We start from the raw sequence: 18,690 nt of genomic DNA on the forward strand, positions 1-18,690 counted from the left end.
AGGCCTAAACTTCATTTCCCAGAATTCTACAGGATGCAGAAGACACCAAGAAAGTGGGGGTTCCTGCTTTAAATGTTAGTCTGATAAAGCCCATTCAGTCTGTTACTTGAAGTATGCTTTTATCAAAAATATTTCTCTGTTAAGTTGCTCTCAACCTACAGTAATAGTTACCTGCCAGTAACCCTTGAAGAGTCATTGCCATTGTTTCTCTGAGATGCCCCCCTCCCTCAAATCCTGCTCATGCCATTTTAGGTAGTTTTGATTGTACAAGCTATTTGTTTTTACTAAAATATAATGGCAGTTTTAAGGAGGTAGGTTGGATACAAATTTTAGTAATGCTTGTGTCCAGATATTGAATCATAACCTATTCCAGATTGGATCTAATTTCTCACTAACTGTTGGTATTGGTTGGTATTGGTAATTCTTGAAGTTGTAGTTCAATCACATCTGGTAAGCTGTAGTTTTATAGAAACCATTTGGTTCTCATTACCTTGTACCATTGATTGTAGTAGAACTCATGCCATATCCTATGAGAAAATGGGACAAAGAGAAAGCGAAACAAGAGAACTGCCTTTTCTTATACTGCTGAAGAAGCTCTTTTATTTCTGGCCTATTTATGGCTTTTAAAAATAATTTTCCTGTCATATTTCCCAGTGGGAGGAAAATTAGTTGCATCAGTTCTAAGCTAGCATAGTTCCTTCTACCCTTCCCCTTCTAGTGGTGAGTGAAGAAAACTGATAAGCAAATAAAAATGGACCACAGGATTAGCAACCTCCTAAACCACTACAGTAGTTATAAATGGATTTTGAATAAATTCTGGTGCATATTTCAAAATGAACTTTTAATGATTTAAATATATAATCTATATATTCCAATATATTTCTTAAAGCATTGAAGTGATGCTGGATACAAGGATGAAAAGCATGCAAAGGTTTAATACGGTATTACTTACTCTAAACATTTCAGATGTCCCAATTTTGCATACATTATCCCTTGTCTGGAGATAAATTTATTCCAGTCAAATTGGGTTTTTTTAATTGGACATTATCAGATCCTGCCACTTACAAGTTCTATATATGGAGTGTAACCAGTGACCCTCACTTGTCTGAATAGTCCTTTACTATTTACTGAGCTACTCTAGTGGCTAATGCGCCAGAAAACATCAATCCAGTTCATACATATCAGTTATGGCACAGCATCCCTCACCAAGTGTTATTTACACAGAAAAGTACTTCCCTGATACATATCCGCTTCTGGATCCTGTTTCATGTTTTCACTCACAAATGGTACCATGTATTATTTTAAAGAAATTTTAAGGGCAGGATTGGTCATTAATCTTATAGTTCTGTATTCACTGCAAATTTTAGTATACATCTTTGGGGTGTTGTAATAAAAATCCATAATAATTTTCCGTGATAATTTCATGTTCTCAATCCATCTTTTTAAACAAAATCTCTACAAGTTCCATTCCCTATTTTAGCATTAAAATCCCACATTATAAAATTTAAGTCTTGCTTTTTAAAAATAGTTAATAACATCTTTGGATTCTTTGGAGCCTATATGTATACATATCTGTGCAATTTTACTCAGTTTGAATATAGATCAAGTTTGTAATACTTGTAGATTTTTTGTAAGTATATAATAGCAACTCTGTACTGCCGTTGTGCATGATTATTGCCTGAATAAAACAGTACATCCAGTATCTTTTTGGACATGGCCAGAACGTGACTAACAAGCTTCATTTACTGCAAGGATTTAACATTTTTGTTTTCTCATTGTGTTGTGGATATTCCTATGTCATATATTTAGTTAAATTCAGTGTCTCTAATCTAACTTAGTCTGGGGATTCTTAGCACCCTCTGGCTATCTAAGACCTGCACTAGATTGATTGCCTGTGAACCTACGTTTAGCCACACCTTACTTCAGCCAAACATGGGAAATGTGATATGGTGGTATTCCTTTACATTCCTCATTGCTGTGCTCAAGCCAGTTTCATCACATTAACAATTTTTCATAGTAAAGCCTCTTCATTCACCTTTGCCTTGGCTTCTGATTGGTACTGCCTTTGTTGCTGCCCCAAGACTAGGAGGAATTTAAAGATTATTAATTCCTCAAGGATCCACATGCCTCTTGATCAAAAATCAAATCTACTGCCCAAAGCTGTGAGGTATTCTGATGAGTGGATTCTTAAATTGCTGCCTAATATGATACCTCTTATAGCTGAGGTGTTTAGAGGTATAGGTGAGCTGATAGGCCAACCCATCTGCAGGGTATACTATACTTTTTAAAAAACAGAAATCAATTTTGCTAGAACTGTACCACTTTATGAAGGATATTTATTTTGAATCAATGCAGTCACCAACTTTTGTTTTGTACTCTTCCTTGGAGACCATGGATAGCAGAGGAGGGTACAAATATTTAGAATAAATTTTGTTAGGAAAAGTGGTATTTGCTATGTCTCACAGCCAATGCAGAAGAAAATATTCAGTGTCATATTGTTGTTTCTCATAGCTTATAATTAATAGTATGCTAGTTGATGATTAATGGCAACTAGGGTATTGAAAAGTAAAATAGTTCTTGGGTGCTTCAACTACAGTGGAATTGCAAATTTGTTTGCCTTCTCTGCACTCTACTATTCAGACTGTATTGTTCATAGGAACTTGAAAGCAAGGCAGAACTTTTGGCAAAGGGAATCCAGGCAATCTATTTGTTACATAAACAACATGATTTGAAGGAGAGACAAACAATTTCTGTTTCAGTTTTGAATATGCAAAGGTTATGTATTCCCTTGTGAGAAGTTTCTCTCACTGCTTGATACGTAGTCATGTAACTAGATTATGATATAGCTATTCGTTCTGGTCCTGATATTTTGAATATTTCCTGAGAATTAATAAAATATCACCTTGATGTTTTTGAGTCAGATGTGTACCTCTTTATCTGTAATCAGTCATTTACATACCAGTCCACATATTTTAATGTTTTTACCAAATTTCCAAAAACTAAGCTCTGATTATGGAATGGTTGAGACTAAGGAATCAAGAGTTGATATGTTTTGATATAACACCCCTTAATATCTCTTCTCTTAATATTACAGTAGAGTCTCACTTATCCAACATAAACGGGCCGACAACGTTGGATAAGCAAATATGTTGGATAATAAGGAGGGATTACGGAAAAGCCTATTAAACATCAAATTAGGTTATGATTTTACAAATTAAGCACAAAAACATCATGTTATACAACAAATTTGACAGAAAAAGTAGTTCAATACTCAGTAATGCTATGTAATAATTACTTTATTTACGAATTTAGCACCAAAATATCACAGTATATTGAAAACATTGACTACAAAAATGCGTTGGATAATCCAGAACGTTGGATAAGTGAGACTCTACTGTATTTAAATGCTTTGTCTACCCTCCTTTGCCCTCAGTTTGCATTGTTCATGACATACTAAAAACCATTTTAAATTGCTTTTGTTTGTGGTATTATACTTCCAGGGTTTCTGAACTACAGAGTATATTTGGAACCATTTTAGTCTGGCCTCAGACCTGATTATGAGATACAGACTATTTAGATAACCTTGATAGTCTCTATCAGAAGCTAGAGAGGGCTAGTGTTTCTTCTGAACTACTCAATGACTTTCAGTGCTATCCACCATGATATTATTAGCCATTTCTCTGGGATGGGCTTGGAAAAACTATTGTATGAAGGCTCAATTCTTTCAAAAGTTTAGAAGAATGTGCTAGAAGATACTTATTTGATCCAGATGCCAGTAGCCTCAGGCATCCTCTGTGTTCCACCTGCTGTTTGACATATAGATGTAATTGGGGAGAACTACCTGGAATAACGAACATTAAAGATAACAGAAAGAGGTTTGAAACATTTGATGTACAACAAGTTATGAGGATTTTTTCCCAGAAAGTCACAATTTGTAAAGAAATGAATAGAGTATTAAATATACTACAAATGCAGTATTGTATGCCTGGAACACAATGATTTGTTGACACAGCTTTCCTAAAGTTTGTAGACATTTCAAGAAATCTTGAGTTTGATCACTTATTGTTAAAAATCTGTCAAACTCTAATAATTCCAAATGTGTTGTTTTAATCATTCACAAATTTTGACAGTTTTGGAACATAATGTGGCTATTAAGACATATTCACTTGTTCTGTTTTGTTTTGCTTCTCTTTCAGAGGATGGACCTTGGAGAATGTCTGAAGGTGCATGATTTGGCATTAAGAGCAGATTATGAAATCGCATCAAAAGAACAAGACTTCTTTTTTGAGCTTGATGTATGTTTTTTGTTTGAACTGTCTATACAACATAATGGCTAGGAAAGGATGAGCAGTAAGGGAATCAGACTAGTAAACAGTACATTTTTTAAATCTTAGGTTTTAGAAATTACCACTCTTTTCAGAACCGATCAGTACATGTATGTACATTTACTTTAATACTGGATTTTGGAACCTAGACATTGGTTACAATGGAGTAAATCTTAATATTTCTGTCTTCAAATCCACCAAATAATTTCAGTTTAAAAAAGTACATTTTGTGGAAGAATTATTACAAAGGATTCTTCTTCTCTACCTTTATTAAGTCTGAAATACTTAATGAAAGAGGTTTTCATTCATATGAGGTATAATAGACATAATGCTGTTTTAAATGCTGTTACTTGATCATGGATTTGTTAGCATCCTATATAAAAGTGATGGAGAATCTAACTTTCAGCATAATGCTTCTAATTTAACATGAACATTAAGTCTTTGTTGCTCATTACTGTAATCATCACCTTATACATTTAACCATAATAGAATTATATGGCTAAACTAAACCACAATTTTGATTATGAATTTGAAGTTTCAAAAGAGTTGAAGTGGAAAGGGAGCAGAACGTGGATTTCACAGAAATAAGAATAATATCCCATTCAAGTTTGAAAAATAGCATGGTTGTTGTCTCTTACATTACCCCCCAGCAAGCTGGACTATTATGTATAGTACATACAATAATGGATATGCTCATTTTACTCCTTTTTCCTTCAGTTTAATACAGATGTTTGTGTTAAATGCCTAAAAGTATATAGATTGACCTTGTTTCTGTGTATTCTGAGTGGTCTTCACTTCAAGAAAAAGTAAATAGTGAATTACTTAGATTAAAAAAAATAATAATAGGTCCCTTTTAAGTACCTTAGAATTTAATCAGCAGTCAATGAATGACCTGTGCCATATGAAGATGTGATTATTTCCTTCGATGATAGTTTTGATTGATGCCTTAGGCAATGGATCATCTGCAGTCATTCATTGCTGACTGTGACAGAAGAACTGAAGTAGCAAAGAAAAGACTGGCAGAAACACAAGAAGAGATCAGTGCTGAGGTTGCAGCCAAGGTAGGCATTTAAAATCCTCTTCTGAAGGACATTCCTTGGAGAATTTTGGGTTCACCTTTTTGTTTTTTAATATTGACTGGTGATATCTAACTCCTTTGTTTAATCATTTTGACAGGCTTATGCTCCTACTTTGCAAGTTAGGGGAGGGTAGCATGCTCAATTTTAAGCAGAAAGTGTCTGATTGAGGAGGGATGTGAACCCAAATGTCTGTAAGCTGTGTAGAGTTCTTAGCATGTATTGATTTTAGTAATTACTTTTTTTCTCTCTGAACTGCAAGGTTTCTTGAACCATACTGAAAATGAGTGCATAGGTTCTGAAGGGAATAAACAGAAAAAAAGAGAAAGACATTGAGCACAATATGAAAGAGCTAGTGTAAAGGTTGCACACAATTAATTTGAAAGTATGAGAGGGGCAGTAGGACATAGGTTTATGCATATAATGTGACTCACTCCAAAATATGAATCATTTTAGGTTTTAGTAGCATTTTATTACAACCTACCCCCACCCACATCCTAGAAAAAGGAGTGGGGAGAGCAGACAGCCCAATGACAACTAAATATTCCATAGAAACCATAGAATGCTGACTGGGTATTGTAGGAAATCCTAGAAAACATGGAGACAAGGGAGATGGGGAAAGAGGGCATGGAAGACTGAAATGTGAAAAGAGAGCATTACACAGATTTGGAACATTTTCTTGAAAACCCCACTTTTTACTTTAGTTTTACCAGTGACTACTTCTCCACAGGCTGAAAGAGTCCATGAATTGAATGAGGAAATTGGGAAGCTGCTTGCCAAAGTAGAACAACTTGGAGCTGATGGAAATGTGGAAGAATCACAGAAAGTAATGGATGAAGTGGAGAAAGCGAGGGCAAAGAAAAGAGAAGCAGAGGTAAATCCAAGTTTGTATTTTTAGCAATTGGTTTCAGTTGCTCTTTGGAAACTAGGGTTAAAGCAGTGGTCCTAAAGGACTTTATTTGTGAACGATCACTGAGAGTAAAGACTTGGAATGTCTACTGGTCATCTACAGTAGGTGTAGCTGACCAGATTATTATCAGAAAGGTACATGCTGTTGATATGTCTCTAGCTAATGAAGAACATTTTATACTGAATTAGAATGTGTACTTTATATCTATATAGACATAGATTTGAGAGACATATTGTGATGTACTTTCCAGGAGGTATACAGGAACTCCATGCCTGCTTCCAGCTTCCAGCAGCAGAAACTTCGAGTCTGTGAAGTGTGCTCAGCTTATCTTGGTCTCCATGATAATGACAGGCGACTTGCTGATCACTTCGGAGGAAAATTGCACTTGGGTTTTATTGAAATCAGAGAGAAGCTTGAAGAACTCAGGGTAAGATAATGCCTCTTTTTTCAAGCCATATTAGTGATCATCTTCACAGATGAGTAGACATAGATTTATATTCGTTGGTACCATATTTAAAATGTAAACTAATATGGTTGCAAATAAGAAATATTACAAATGTTACTGCTAACTGAATTTTGAATAGCATTGTGTAACTTTGTAGTTGGGAACTTGATTTAAGTTTATGTTTAGAAGTTTATGTATACTGTAGATAACATTTTTCTGAAAACCATGAATAGGTGTACTACCATCTTAACATGAAGAGAGTATTTTTCCAGTGTTGCCGTTCCCACTATGAAATGGTTCCACTATATTGTGACTTTATTGTCTTCAATTCAGTAAATTCAAATTTATTTGCAAAATATATTTTATCAATATATTTGTGAGTCTTGTCTAACTGATAAAAATGTGTGCTGTGTGGTTATCTTATCCTTTCACCTTAAATGGAAGAGCATATACAGTAGAGTCTCACTTATCCAACGTTCTGGATTATCCAACGCATTTTTGTAGTCAATGTTTTCAATATATCATGATATTTTGGTGCTAAATTCGTAAATACAGTAATTACTACATAGCATTAATGTGTAATGAACTACTTTTTCTGTCAAATTTGTTGTATAACATGATGTTTTGGTGCTTAATTTGTAAAATCATAACCTATTTTGATGTTTAATAGGCTTTTTCTTAATCTCTCCTTATTATCCAACATATTCACTTATCCAACATTCTGCCGGCCCGTTTATGTTGGATAAGTGAGACTCTACTGTACTTTCATTTGAGGTTTATGCAATCAAGTGAAACCTGATCTGTGTATGTTGAACACTTATCAGACCAGACCAGATCAAACCTTAATTTTTATTATCCTGTGATATTACTTCAGAGTAGTTAGCTACATATGTACTTCTTTTGCCTCTGTAGTAGTGACACTACTGTAAAGTTGCCTAGTCTTGAATCCTGGGGAATATATCCCATGCCAGAGGGAGGGCTGGGGCCCAGGCACGTATGGACATGCACTCTTACAGACATGCACTCTTACAGACATCCACATAGGCTTTTCAAAACTCTACCTTGCTTCCATTGTATTCCAATACAGTTACTTCAGTTGTACTTACAAATTTATGTCCCTGCTGTATTGGAATACAATGGAAGCAAGGTAGAGGTTTGAAAATCACATGTGGATGTCTGTAAGAGTGTATGTCCATATGTGCCTGGGCCCCAGCCCTCCCTCTGGCATGGGATATATTCCCCAGGATTCAAGACTATGCACCGTTTTCCTGCTGCAGTTAAGCAGTTTAATTTTATGTTTACCGTTTATTTTGTTTGCTATATTTAAAGTTTCTTCTCTATAAATCCCTTTTCGCATTAAGAAATGTCCTTCATTTCACCTTCAGGCCCCTTATTTGTAACGGATGTACTATACTTCTAAATTTATTGACAGATATACTTCTAAAAAGCTGTTACTCTGTCATTTCTGCCCCATTATCACATCTTTGTCATAGTGAGTCAAATTGAACACTTCTCTCCATATTAAAATGTTTGCCTCTCTTTGCTTCCTGGTGGCTGCTGGAACAGCAACTCTGGAAGCAGTCATGAGAGCAAGCAACCATAGAATGTCCTGCTATGTCACCTTGTGTGTGACAGCGTAGCAGCTTCCCTCAGGGCTCTGTGTCTCTTAGAGCAGCCTCCTTGAAGCTGTACAATGGAACAGAAGATTAGGGCTTATGGTGATCTAAGTGGGCAGTGTGGCAAAATACGTGCCAATCAGAGATAGTAGGGCATGCTTGCATGGAGTTATTTATAGAGCATCAGCATTCCCAGTTGTGTGGGTGCTAACCTTTTTTGTGTTTTTTAGTCACTGGCAGTACCTGTACTGCAATTTTTTTTCAACAGCAAGGACTTTCATTATTGCAGCTGGGCAGTGTGATGAGGTTATCTTCATATTCCATACAGTGTGGAAACGTTTATATGAAAAATTGTCATATAACAATCTGTTAGGGCATCTCTAAATAATTTTGCATATTAACACTGCCTTTGGAACTGATACTTTTAGTATTGCATCTTATTTGGTAAAGTGTACTTTCTAGCAGATGGGGAGTAATTGATCTAAACAGCAGTCTTCCTAAATACTTACTCCTGATAGTATGTATCCTTTGGATTTTTCAAAACATTTTTTAAATTACTGTATGTTTTAGAGAATTGTGGCCGATAAGCAGGAAAAACGAAATCAGGAACGTCTAAAACGAAGAGAAGAACGGGAGAGAGAAGAAAGAGAGAAGTTAAGAAGGTAGGAAAAATTATTTTACATATTCACACTTCAAGTCACTTCTCTAAGATTTCTGAATATTTAAAAAATGGTGTAACAATTTCAAGACTGGTATCTAAAATAAAATTATGAAAATTGTAGGGAAGAAGATAAAATGTATGCAAATTAAATGTGCCCAATGATTTCAACATTAATCTTTATGCCTTTGTTTAGTGTATATATAGTCTTTTTGTTTTCATTAGCAGTGAAAAATATAATAGATAGCATGCAAGGTCTTTTTAAATGCACTATCTTTAGATTTGACCTATATTGTGTTGTTTGCCATTAACTGAATTTTTAGATGCAAAATACTTTTAACATGTTTACTCCCAAATAGTATATTATGTAAATTGACTTTCCAACATAAAAAATCATCTTGGTTTATTCTCGTTTTTAGATCTCGATCCCATAGCAAGAATCCAAAAAGGTAGGAACCATATTTTTTGTGGAATTTTTTATAAGTTTCAGTGAGACAGATGCTGAACAAAATGATCTGTCTTGATCTATAATAAACACAGGGTTGGTTTCTTGTGCAGCACTAAGGCTCCCATTGCTAATTTTAGCAGGGTTTTTTTTTTCATAATCCCATAGTACCAGATAAAGGTTCTGTAGTCCCCCGGGGGTTGATTCCCATGTTTCCCAAGACCAGTGGGAATTATGGGAGTTGGAGTCTGGCAACATACAGAGAAACCCTGGGGAACCACAGCTGTACCTGAAGCATATGTTATCCTCAAGTCACTCAGGTGATTTTGCAAGTTTCTTCCCCTGAAATATAGCCTACAGTGTCTAGTATTCATTTGCAGTTTCTCTTCCAAGTACTAACCAGGATTGACCCTGCTTAGCTTCAGGGAATCTGGTGTCCTTATAGTATTTAGGTATATATAGTCTTATATATACCTTGTATATATCTCAGCATTAATTCCAGTGTATCTAGGGATTTCTACTTTCCTGAAACAGATTAAATAATGCTGAGATTAATGGTAGATTTTTTATTTGGGAAAAGGCATGCTATGTCTGATGTAGAAAGTGAAGCCCTCTTCTGACCTCAAGGCTCAATGTTGCTTTGGGCCACATTGTTACTGAACAATGTCAGACTTTTAAGAAATAAGAATGCTTGAATTAGTTGCTTGTTTCCAATTCAGTGAATATCTCTAACACGTTTTGGGGACTTTTACCCCAAAGCCACAAAAATGACAAATTGATATGCCCTGCCATTAATACAGAGTATTGTTGTCACTTTGCAAGGGTATATAGGACAAGAAGGGATTGCTCTTCACTTTTTTAAATAGCTGCTAAGATTTTTAGGTTTCCATTTGCAAGGATTTTTTAAATGTCTCAGTGTATTCAATTAAGAGTCAGATGAAGATGTTGGAAGGATTGTTCTCATCCACTGTAACCTCCTGTCAGGTCTAGATCCCGAGATCGCCGCAGGCATCGATCTCGTTCCTCCTCACGCGAACGCAAGAAAAGGACTCGATCTAGGTCCCGCGAGAAACGCCACCGCCATCGGTCACGCTCCACCAGCCGCAGCAGGAGCCGCAGTCACCAGAGGAGCAGGCATAGCTCCAGAGATAGGAGTAAAGAACGCAGTTCTAAAAAGAGGTAAATTGGAGGTTAGCAAAAGTAGTGCTTAGTACATAGACATCTTTGATATTGCTTGCTTGGTGGAGAAAAGATGGCTCGCGGCAGTCAATTCTCATTTGACATTAATCAGTGTGTTGTCAGAGGAGATACAAACCTTTTGATGAAGCATATTTAAGATAATCTAACCCAGAATTATTTCTTGCTCATGTCCTGGTCATCAGTAGCTGTTAGTACTGTACCTTCTTTCAGGCCTTCCATATTTCACCTCTTTTACTCTGTCAATTTCTTAGCCCATGAAGTACCAATCTCATTATTTTTCCTTTACTTTCAAAAGCAGATCAGAGATGTGCCTTGCCCTAAATACAACCTATTTAGGGAATCCCAGGCCCTGTCTGGCCATTCTGAGAATCCCACTAGGGCCACACTCCCTTCCCCATGACATTGCTGCTTAATATTCCTAACTTTTTAGGGTGTTAATCAGTTGTAAAGGGTAGAAGTGCTTTTCCCAACACTTGAGATACTAATTGTAAATATTTTTATGCTTTCAGGCTGACGTTTTTATTCCTTTCTGCTACCTTTTAAAAAGTGCAAGTAGCCTATTTCTCCAGTGTCTGCTGCCTTCAGAGCTACTTGTTTGTGGCACGTGCCATTTGAGCTCTATTGTTAAATTGATAGATACAGTGCACTGATGGATAAAGAAAGCAACCTTCTTTCCCCTTTATTTTCTTTCTCATGTCTCCCTGTGTGACCTTCACGTATTTACCCACACTCAGAATTTCTTATCAAAACAATATTTTTTATTTAACCAATTTTCTCCATTATTAGCATTTTGATTTTAATCTACAAAACCAGTATGCCAAGTCAAGCATCATTTTTACATCAGGGGTTCTCAAACGTTTTCAGCCACGGAACCCTTTTTGAAGCAAAAGTTTCTTGTGGACCTCAAGAAATGTTTATTTTTATATCTATCTATCTATCTATCTATCTATCTATCAGACATGGGCAATTTTTTTGACCAACATAAACTTAACAGTATTTCAGTGGAAGACTCCAGGGGCCATCCAGCCCAACCTATCATGCAGAAAAAGCACCATCAAAGCACCCCCTGAGTGGTGGGAGGGAAATTGGGTTTTGGTAGAAAGGAAGGCGAGGGGGAAAGGATCTGGGTAGTGAGGGAGGGGAGGAAAAATGGTTTTGGGGTGAGGGAAGCATGGGGAAAAAGACCTTTTTTCAGTGAGGGAAGCAAGTTGAAAAGGCTTGGTAGCAAGGTAGGTGGGAATGGGAGGAGTAAGAAAGAAGAGGGGAAGCTTAAAGAGAGGAGGGAAGCGCGAAATACCAAGTGCTCTGCGAAGCACACTGCTGGTTTATGTTACAACATACGTTATATGTTGGATTTATGACTGTTGAAATAGCACATACATTGCGTGGCACAATATTTTGTAATTGTATGCAGGGAATATTTTTTTTTCTTCTGTAAATGTACAGACTACTCTTAAGCCGAGTGAGGAGAGTGATTGCTTGATTTTTTTCAAGGAATTTCCCTTTTGTATTTGCAATCTGGGTATACATGAACAGAATTTCAACAGTTAAACAGTAATAAATTAGGTACCATGAAAAATATTTTGGGAATCAAAAATTAAATTCTTCCTCTTAAACTTCAGAATTTTGAATAATATTCATTTTAGAGTATGATACTTAATTTAGCCTAATTGAATAAATTCATTTAGAAATTACCATATTTCATTGCATAATAGTTACACTTTTATCCCTTTTTTATTAAAAACGGGGGTACAAATATTACATGATGAAAAAAACCTGCCTTTGATTATCCAATGTTGGTGTTTTAAAAATTAAAAAAATAATAATAAACTGCCTTACCTGCAAGACAGGAGGAGAGATTATTCATCCTCAAACAGACAGCTCTGTTTGTTTGGTTTTTTAAAAACCACCTTGCCAAGGAGGAGGGGAGATTCCCCCTCCTTTCTCCCAAGGCAAGGCAGTTTACAAAATCTGAAATTGAGCTCTTTAGAGAAAGAGGGGAAGGTTCCAGAGACCTCCAGGCTTTTTAAAATGCCTTGCCATTGGAGAAAGGAGGAAGAAAAGGGAATCGGCCCTAGATAGCTCTGCAGCTATTGTGCAAGGAACACAAAAATACCAGTTATTATGGTATTATGTGATGAAATATGGTAATTCAGGTATACTGGTGTTTAAATGTACACTTTTTTAGTTCTTATTCTGGAAATGGTGTTATCTGTTTGTACTACCACATGGTCAGGGAGCCTGGTCTCTAGAATTAATGAGTCCACCATTAAAAAGTAAAAAAGTATACATTTTTAGATGGTTTGTGATCTTTTTTTAGGTCCTCTAAAGAAAGGTCTTCCAGAGATCAAGAACGACCAAGAGACCATAACAGAACATCACGTGACAAAGAAAGGAGCCCCAGAGAAAAGTCACCCAGAGACCGAGACTGCAAAGATCGGAAGCGTTCCTATGAAAGCGCCAACGGCCGGTCAGAAGACAGAAAAAGCTCGGAGGAGCGTGAAGCGGGGGAGATATAACTGGCTGTACATTCACTTGATTCTTTAGCTTCCTATGGAGTTGCATACTGTGGTTTAGTTTACAATTATTCAAAGGGACACCAGTGAGCAGTTCCACACACTGATCAACTCTAGGGTAGATGATGTACAGTGTATAAAAATGGTTATAATGAAGTCTGAATTGACCCCTTTGATTGAAGACAACTAAAAGCAGTGTTCTTCTGTTTTCTCCCCTCCAACAAACTTGTAAAACATATTTTCAAAGATTTCACACACGCAAAAAGAAAAACAATTTTATGTACTAAGATGTAGATCTCAGTGTTTTATTCTCCTTTTTCAATACAAGTTATAGTGAACAAACTATATTGTGCTCTTTTTGCCTTGAATGCTTTCAGACCTTTATAAGCTCCTCTGATTTTGCTCCTGTCCTCTCAGCAGCAGCACCGAGTGGTTTTTAAGAGGGAGGGGGGCCCCAAGCTTTTATTATCCCTGTAAGTAAGATTGTGTTCTCTGTTGCTTCTTGAGAGAGCCTCAGATATTTGGCAGTATGTTTAGGTTCGGGACATGTGCTGAAGAATACGGAAACGTGTTTTTTTTTAACAGTGCCTCTTTAGACTTGGAAATTGAATAGCTATTGCATTTCATCCTTTTTTAATTTCTATTGAAACGTTGAAATCAAAGCCAGTCCCATATCTTTTGTACCATTTGATTGGTATGTGTTCAGTATACTTGTTTTTTTTCCATAAGACTTTTCCTGCTTTTTCTTGTGGGGTGTAAACTGCACATCCTTAACTGTACAACAACAACCAATAATAATAAAGATAAAAAATAACCATTTTGTCCAGTGAAATAGCTGTGTGTTCCCCATGCCTTCCTCACAACTAAACTTCATCTTGTTTTAATATACATGCTTTCTGCCGCATCAGTTATGCCTGGCAGTATTTTTTTTATATTGGGAAGTAATCATTTGTTTAAAGTGCACATATATACCAAATAGACCCCCTTTATGAAACACAGACTAGGCTATCTAGTGGATGGGATGCTGTGTTCTCAAATAATATGCTGTGCCCAGATTGGTTCATCAAGCGCTCTGCTACAGCTGACTTCTCTGGTTGAATTAGTATGCAGTGCCTTTCATGTTCCTTGATTCGTGTTTGGGCGCTGCGTTTGGTTGTCCCTTTGTCTTTACTCTTGTGGCTTGTTCTTGGTCTTGCAGCTCTTCTAATGTCCAGAAATGCTGGACCACTCTAACAACCACTATGCCAGACTACACAGAGAAGCCATTGAAATCCACAAGCATGTGGACAATTTCAACAGAGAGGAGGAAACGATGAAAACAAACAAAATCTGTCTACCAGTATTAAAAAATAGAATCAGGACAGTAAATAAAGTGCAACACTTAAAAACCGGGAATTCCAGACAGGAAACAATCAGGGCTAACTAACACCTCCCAACAAAAGATCCCTTCAGGCAGGAAGCAGGCAGGCTTTGAAGCTGGAAGACTATTCATTGCTATTCAAGGTGGCCAACTGCAACATTCATACTTGCCTCAAACAAGAGTTCTTTCTTCTACCCTGGACATTCCACAGATTCACAAACCCCACTTGCTTAACTTGCAACAGACCTCACAACCTCTGAAGATGCCTGCCATTGATGTGGGTGAAACCTCAGGAAAGAATGTTTCTGGAACATGGCCATGCAGCCCAGAAAACCCACAGCAACCCAAAGTTAATAATAATGTCTAGATTCTGAGGGTAACACACATTGTTTTAGTCTTTGTTCACTCAGGCAGATTTAGCTTTAGCATCTTAAGATTTGGGTTGATTTCCAGTTAAAATAAGCCAGACAGGTCTATGACGTTAATTGTACATGAAAGATATTGGCATCCCAAGTATTCGTATACATTAGCATCCTTCACGTTCTCTACGAATATTTAGCATCTAATTTGGAATTGGGACTGTACTGTCCTGTGATTCTTTGGAACAGAATTTTAATTCAGTACCTTGTGCAGTTATTGAGACAGTTCTTTTCCTTCGTCGTCGTCTCACTCGTTCAGTCGTTTTCAAGTCTTCCTGACCTCATGGACCAGTCCACACCAGAGCTCCCAGTCAGCCGTCACCGCCCCCAGTTCCTTCAAGGACGAGCCAGTCACTTCAAGGATACCGTCCATCCATCTCGCCCTTGGTCGGCCTCTCTTCCTTTTTCCTTCCATTTTCCCCAGCATCATGATCTTCTCCAAGCTTTCCTGTCTTCTCATGATGTGACCAAAATACTTCAACTTTGCCTCTAATGTCCTTCCCTCCAGTGAGCTGTCGGGCATTATTTCCTGGAGGATGGACTGGTTGGATCTTCTTGCAGTCCAAGGCACTCTCAGGATTTTCCTCCAGCACCAGAGTTCAAAAGTGTCTTTTCCTTAGGGCCAAGCAAGTGCTTCACGTCCCTTAGTTCAGCATCAGCAAGGCCCAGTAAAAAGCCATCAGACTTAGATATGCGCTTCATTCACATTTTTAAAAAATAGACTAATAGAGTCCATTATTGTTGAATAATGAGTTGTGAGTACCCCATCCATGCTGTGCTCTGACTGGAGAGGAAAAACAACATTGTGCAGAATGATAGGCTTTGCGGAGCTGGTGAGAGGCAGGCTGATGGGTGGTGTAAGTGGTCATGATGGCAGGAGCAGCAATAGTAACAGTACTAGAACGGGGAGCTGCAATCTGGATGCCTGTGAGGAAATGTTTTATGTATCTGCATGTGTGTACTCTTGTGTCTATACAACACTGGCGTGCCTTAAAGTAGCACACAGCAGGGAGGGAGGAAGGAATGAGAAGCTTGATCCCTTCACATTCCATGCATGCAGAGGTCCAGCAAGCCCCAACTCTGCATGCCATCTGAAGCCACTATTGATGCACACATTGTAGTGGAGATGCATATACACATACACACACACATATACATATCTACAGATAGCCCCCAAGTTAAAAACAACATTGCTTCTGTAGGTTTGTACTTAAGTTGAATTTGTTTGGAAGCCAGAACAGATACATTATTTCAGTATATGGCAAAGGTTTTCCCCTGACACTAGGTCTATTCGTGTTTGACTCGGAGTTGGTGCTCATCTCCATTTATAAGCTGAATTATTTATTTATTTATTTACAGCATTTATATTCCGCCCTTCTCACCCCGAAGGGGACTCAGGGCGGATCACATTACACATATTAGGCAAACATTCAATGCCTTTTAACATAGGACAAAGACAAACAATATAGCTCCGAGCGGGCCTCGAACTTATGACCTCCTGGTCAGTGATTCATTGCAGTTAATTACACTGGCTTGCTCTCCTGTCTGCGCCACAGCCCCGAAGAGCCAGCGTTGTCCGTAGACACTTTCAAGGTCATGTGTCCGGTATGACTACCTTCCTGTCAGAGCCGTACCTATTGATCTACTAACATTTGCATGCTTTTGAACTGCTAGCTTGGCAGAAGCTGGGGCTAACAGGGAGCTCACCCGCTCCCCAAATTCAAACTTTCAGTCAACCTTTCAGTCAGCAAGTTCAGCAGCTCAGCAGTTTAACGTCAGTGCCATTAGAGGCTCCTTTTTTTCAGTATAGCTTCAGCCAAATATATTATAAATATATAATATAAATATATTAGCTTTGGAGAACATAGGGAAAGGTTAACACCCCTGTGGAGTTTGCTTTGCTGTCTACGCCCCGTGCAGAAGATTTCACCTCACTTTCTGTCCCTGTGATCACTGGATTTCTAAAAATGTGGCATGTTGTGGAAAAAGGACTTGCTTCAGTGGAGACACTTTTTCCCCATGATAACTCAATTCGGGACAGTACAAAAAACAACACTCAGAAAACAGGAATTTCAGACATAAATCAATCAGGGCCAGCCAACACCTCACAACAAAGGACTCCCCCAGGCAGTAAGCAGCCAGACCTTGAAGCTGAAAGGCTATTCAATGCTAATCAAGGTGGATAATTGCAACATTCACACTTGCCTCCAACAGACAAGAGTTCTTTCCCCCAACCTGGACTTTCCACAGATAAACAAACCCCACTTGCCAGGTTTCCAACAGACTTCACAACCTCTGAGGATGCCTGCCATAGATGCAGGTGAAACATCAGGAGGGAATGCTTCTGGAACATGGCCATACAGCCCAGAAAACTCACAGCAGCCCAGTGAATATATTCGCTTTGGATAGCATAGGGAAAGGTTAACACCCCTGTGGTGGTTCTTTTGCTGTCTGTGCCCCTGTTCAGAAGATTTAACCTCACTTTCTGTCCCTGTGATTGATTGTGAAAAATGTGATATGTTGTGGAAACAAGGATTGGGGATAAAACTTCAATATTCCCCATTATAACTCTTTCCAGGAGTGAATTTCTCATCAGAGGGGCAGATTTCCTTAAAACCTGGTAATACAGAGCAACAACTCAGGTACAGGAACGACTCTTCTAGTTCTCAGCTTCTGCTGTATAATACCTACTGCCTATAACTTGAACAAACAAACAAATAAATAAATAAGAAATTACTTTATTCTTATAACCCACCACCACCTCTCATAAGAGACTTGGGGGCGGCTTACATGGGGACCAAGCCCAGCATAAACATGGAATACGAAGTTACATAATTAAAACATATAACAAATAAACAATATAATTAAAACAGTTAAAAAACATCAATCAACGTCAAACCAGTCCTGGGAAAACTGGGCTTGTTCGGATATGAGAGGGAAGGACAAGGCTTGTGCAAAATGCATAGCAATAGGGCCAGGGCTAGAAATAAAAGTGCTGGAAAAAAACATAAAATTAGGACTGGAATAGATTGGAAAATAGATTCACATGAGTAGCATGAGGCTTGAAATCATGCCTATTTTATTCCAGAGAACATGGCAGATCACACATCACAGGAAAGCCTCAGAATCGGTTAATCTTCCTGACAGGAAACAATCAGGGCCAGCTAACACCTCTCAACAAAGGAAAAAGCCAAGCTTTGAAGCTGCAATGCCAATCAAGATGGTAAATTGCAACATTCACACCTGCCTCAAACAGACACGGGTTCTTTCTCCCGCCCTGGACATTTCACAGATATATAAACCGCACTTGCCTCACAATCTCTGAGGATGCCTGCTATATATGTGGGTGAAACGTCAGGAGAGAATGCTCCTGGAACATGGCCATACAAGCCCAGAGAAGTCCTAGCAACCTTTCTCGAATCTATTCAAACACCTAAGCGGCCTCCGGACCCCCTCCTTCCGATAACGCACGGTTCAAGACCATCAGGCCTTCCTCCGAAGCGGCCTCTTTCTGTCTTTCTTGTGACTGAGGAGAAGGGGGTCGGGCAGATCATGGCACCCGAGCATCCCGCTAAGTAGGCGGGTCACTCCGGGGACGACCTGTACCCGTTCAAAAATTCCTCTCACATTTGCAGTGAGGACCCGGGCGTCACCCCGGATCGTTATTTTCCTTACTCATAAGTTTAAGGCATAAAGCTTTTCCTCCGAAATAAGGGAGGG

At 38.1% G+C, this 18,690-nt stretch overlaps 1 protein-coding gene and 1 non-coding gene across 5 annotated transcripts in view; one reads left to right on the plus strand and one right to left on the minus strand.

Annotated features, from left to right (window-relative positions):
• The window catches only part of luc7l2 (LUC7 like 2, pre-mRNA splicing factor), a 29,590-nt gene extending 15,585 nt beyond the window's left edge, over window positions 1-14,005 (plus strand). For all 4 annotated transcript variants that reach the window (XM_062980996.1, XM_003228280.4, XM_062980997.1 and 1 more), the window contains 8 exons: window positions 4,197-4,295; window positions 5,276-5,386; window positions 6,132-6,275; window positions 6,562-6,738; window positions 8,943-9,034; window positions 9,450-9,479; window positions 10,460-10,654; window positions 12,996-14,005. In XM_062980996.1, coding sequence (XP_062837066.1) covers window positions 4,197-4,295; window positions 5,276-5,386; window positions 6,132-6,275; window positions 6,562-6,738; window positions 8,943-9,034; window positions 9,450-9,479; window positions 10,460-10,654; window positions 12,996-13,194 — 1,047 coding nt within the window. In that variant the 3' untranslated portion in view covers window positions 13,195-14,005. The remainder of the gene's footprint in view (window positions 1-4,196; window positions 4,296-5,275; window positions 5,387-6,131; window positions 6,276-6,561; window positions 6,739-8,942; window positions 9,035-9,449; window positions 9,480-10,459; window positions 10,655-12,995) is intronic.
• A 4,507-nt stretch (window positions 14,006-18,512) lies between these two features.
• On the minus strand, window positions 18,513-18,662 carry LOC134299807 (U12 minor spliceosomal RNA). The gene has a single exon (XR_010007051.1). It is a non-coding gene; the product is annotated as a U12 minor spliceosomal RNA (small nuclear RNA).
• Window positions 18,663-18,690: the final 28 nt, after the last annotated feature.

The sequence above is a fragment of the Anolis carolinensis genome, chromosome 5 (genome assembly GCF_035594765.1).
Source record: "Anolis carolinensis isolate JA03-04 chromosome 5, rAnoCar3.1.pri, whole genome shotgun sequence".
Taxonomy (NCBI): Eukaryota; Metazoa; Chordata; class Lepidosauria; order Squamata; family Dactyloidae; genus Anolis; species Anolis carolinensis.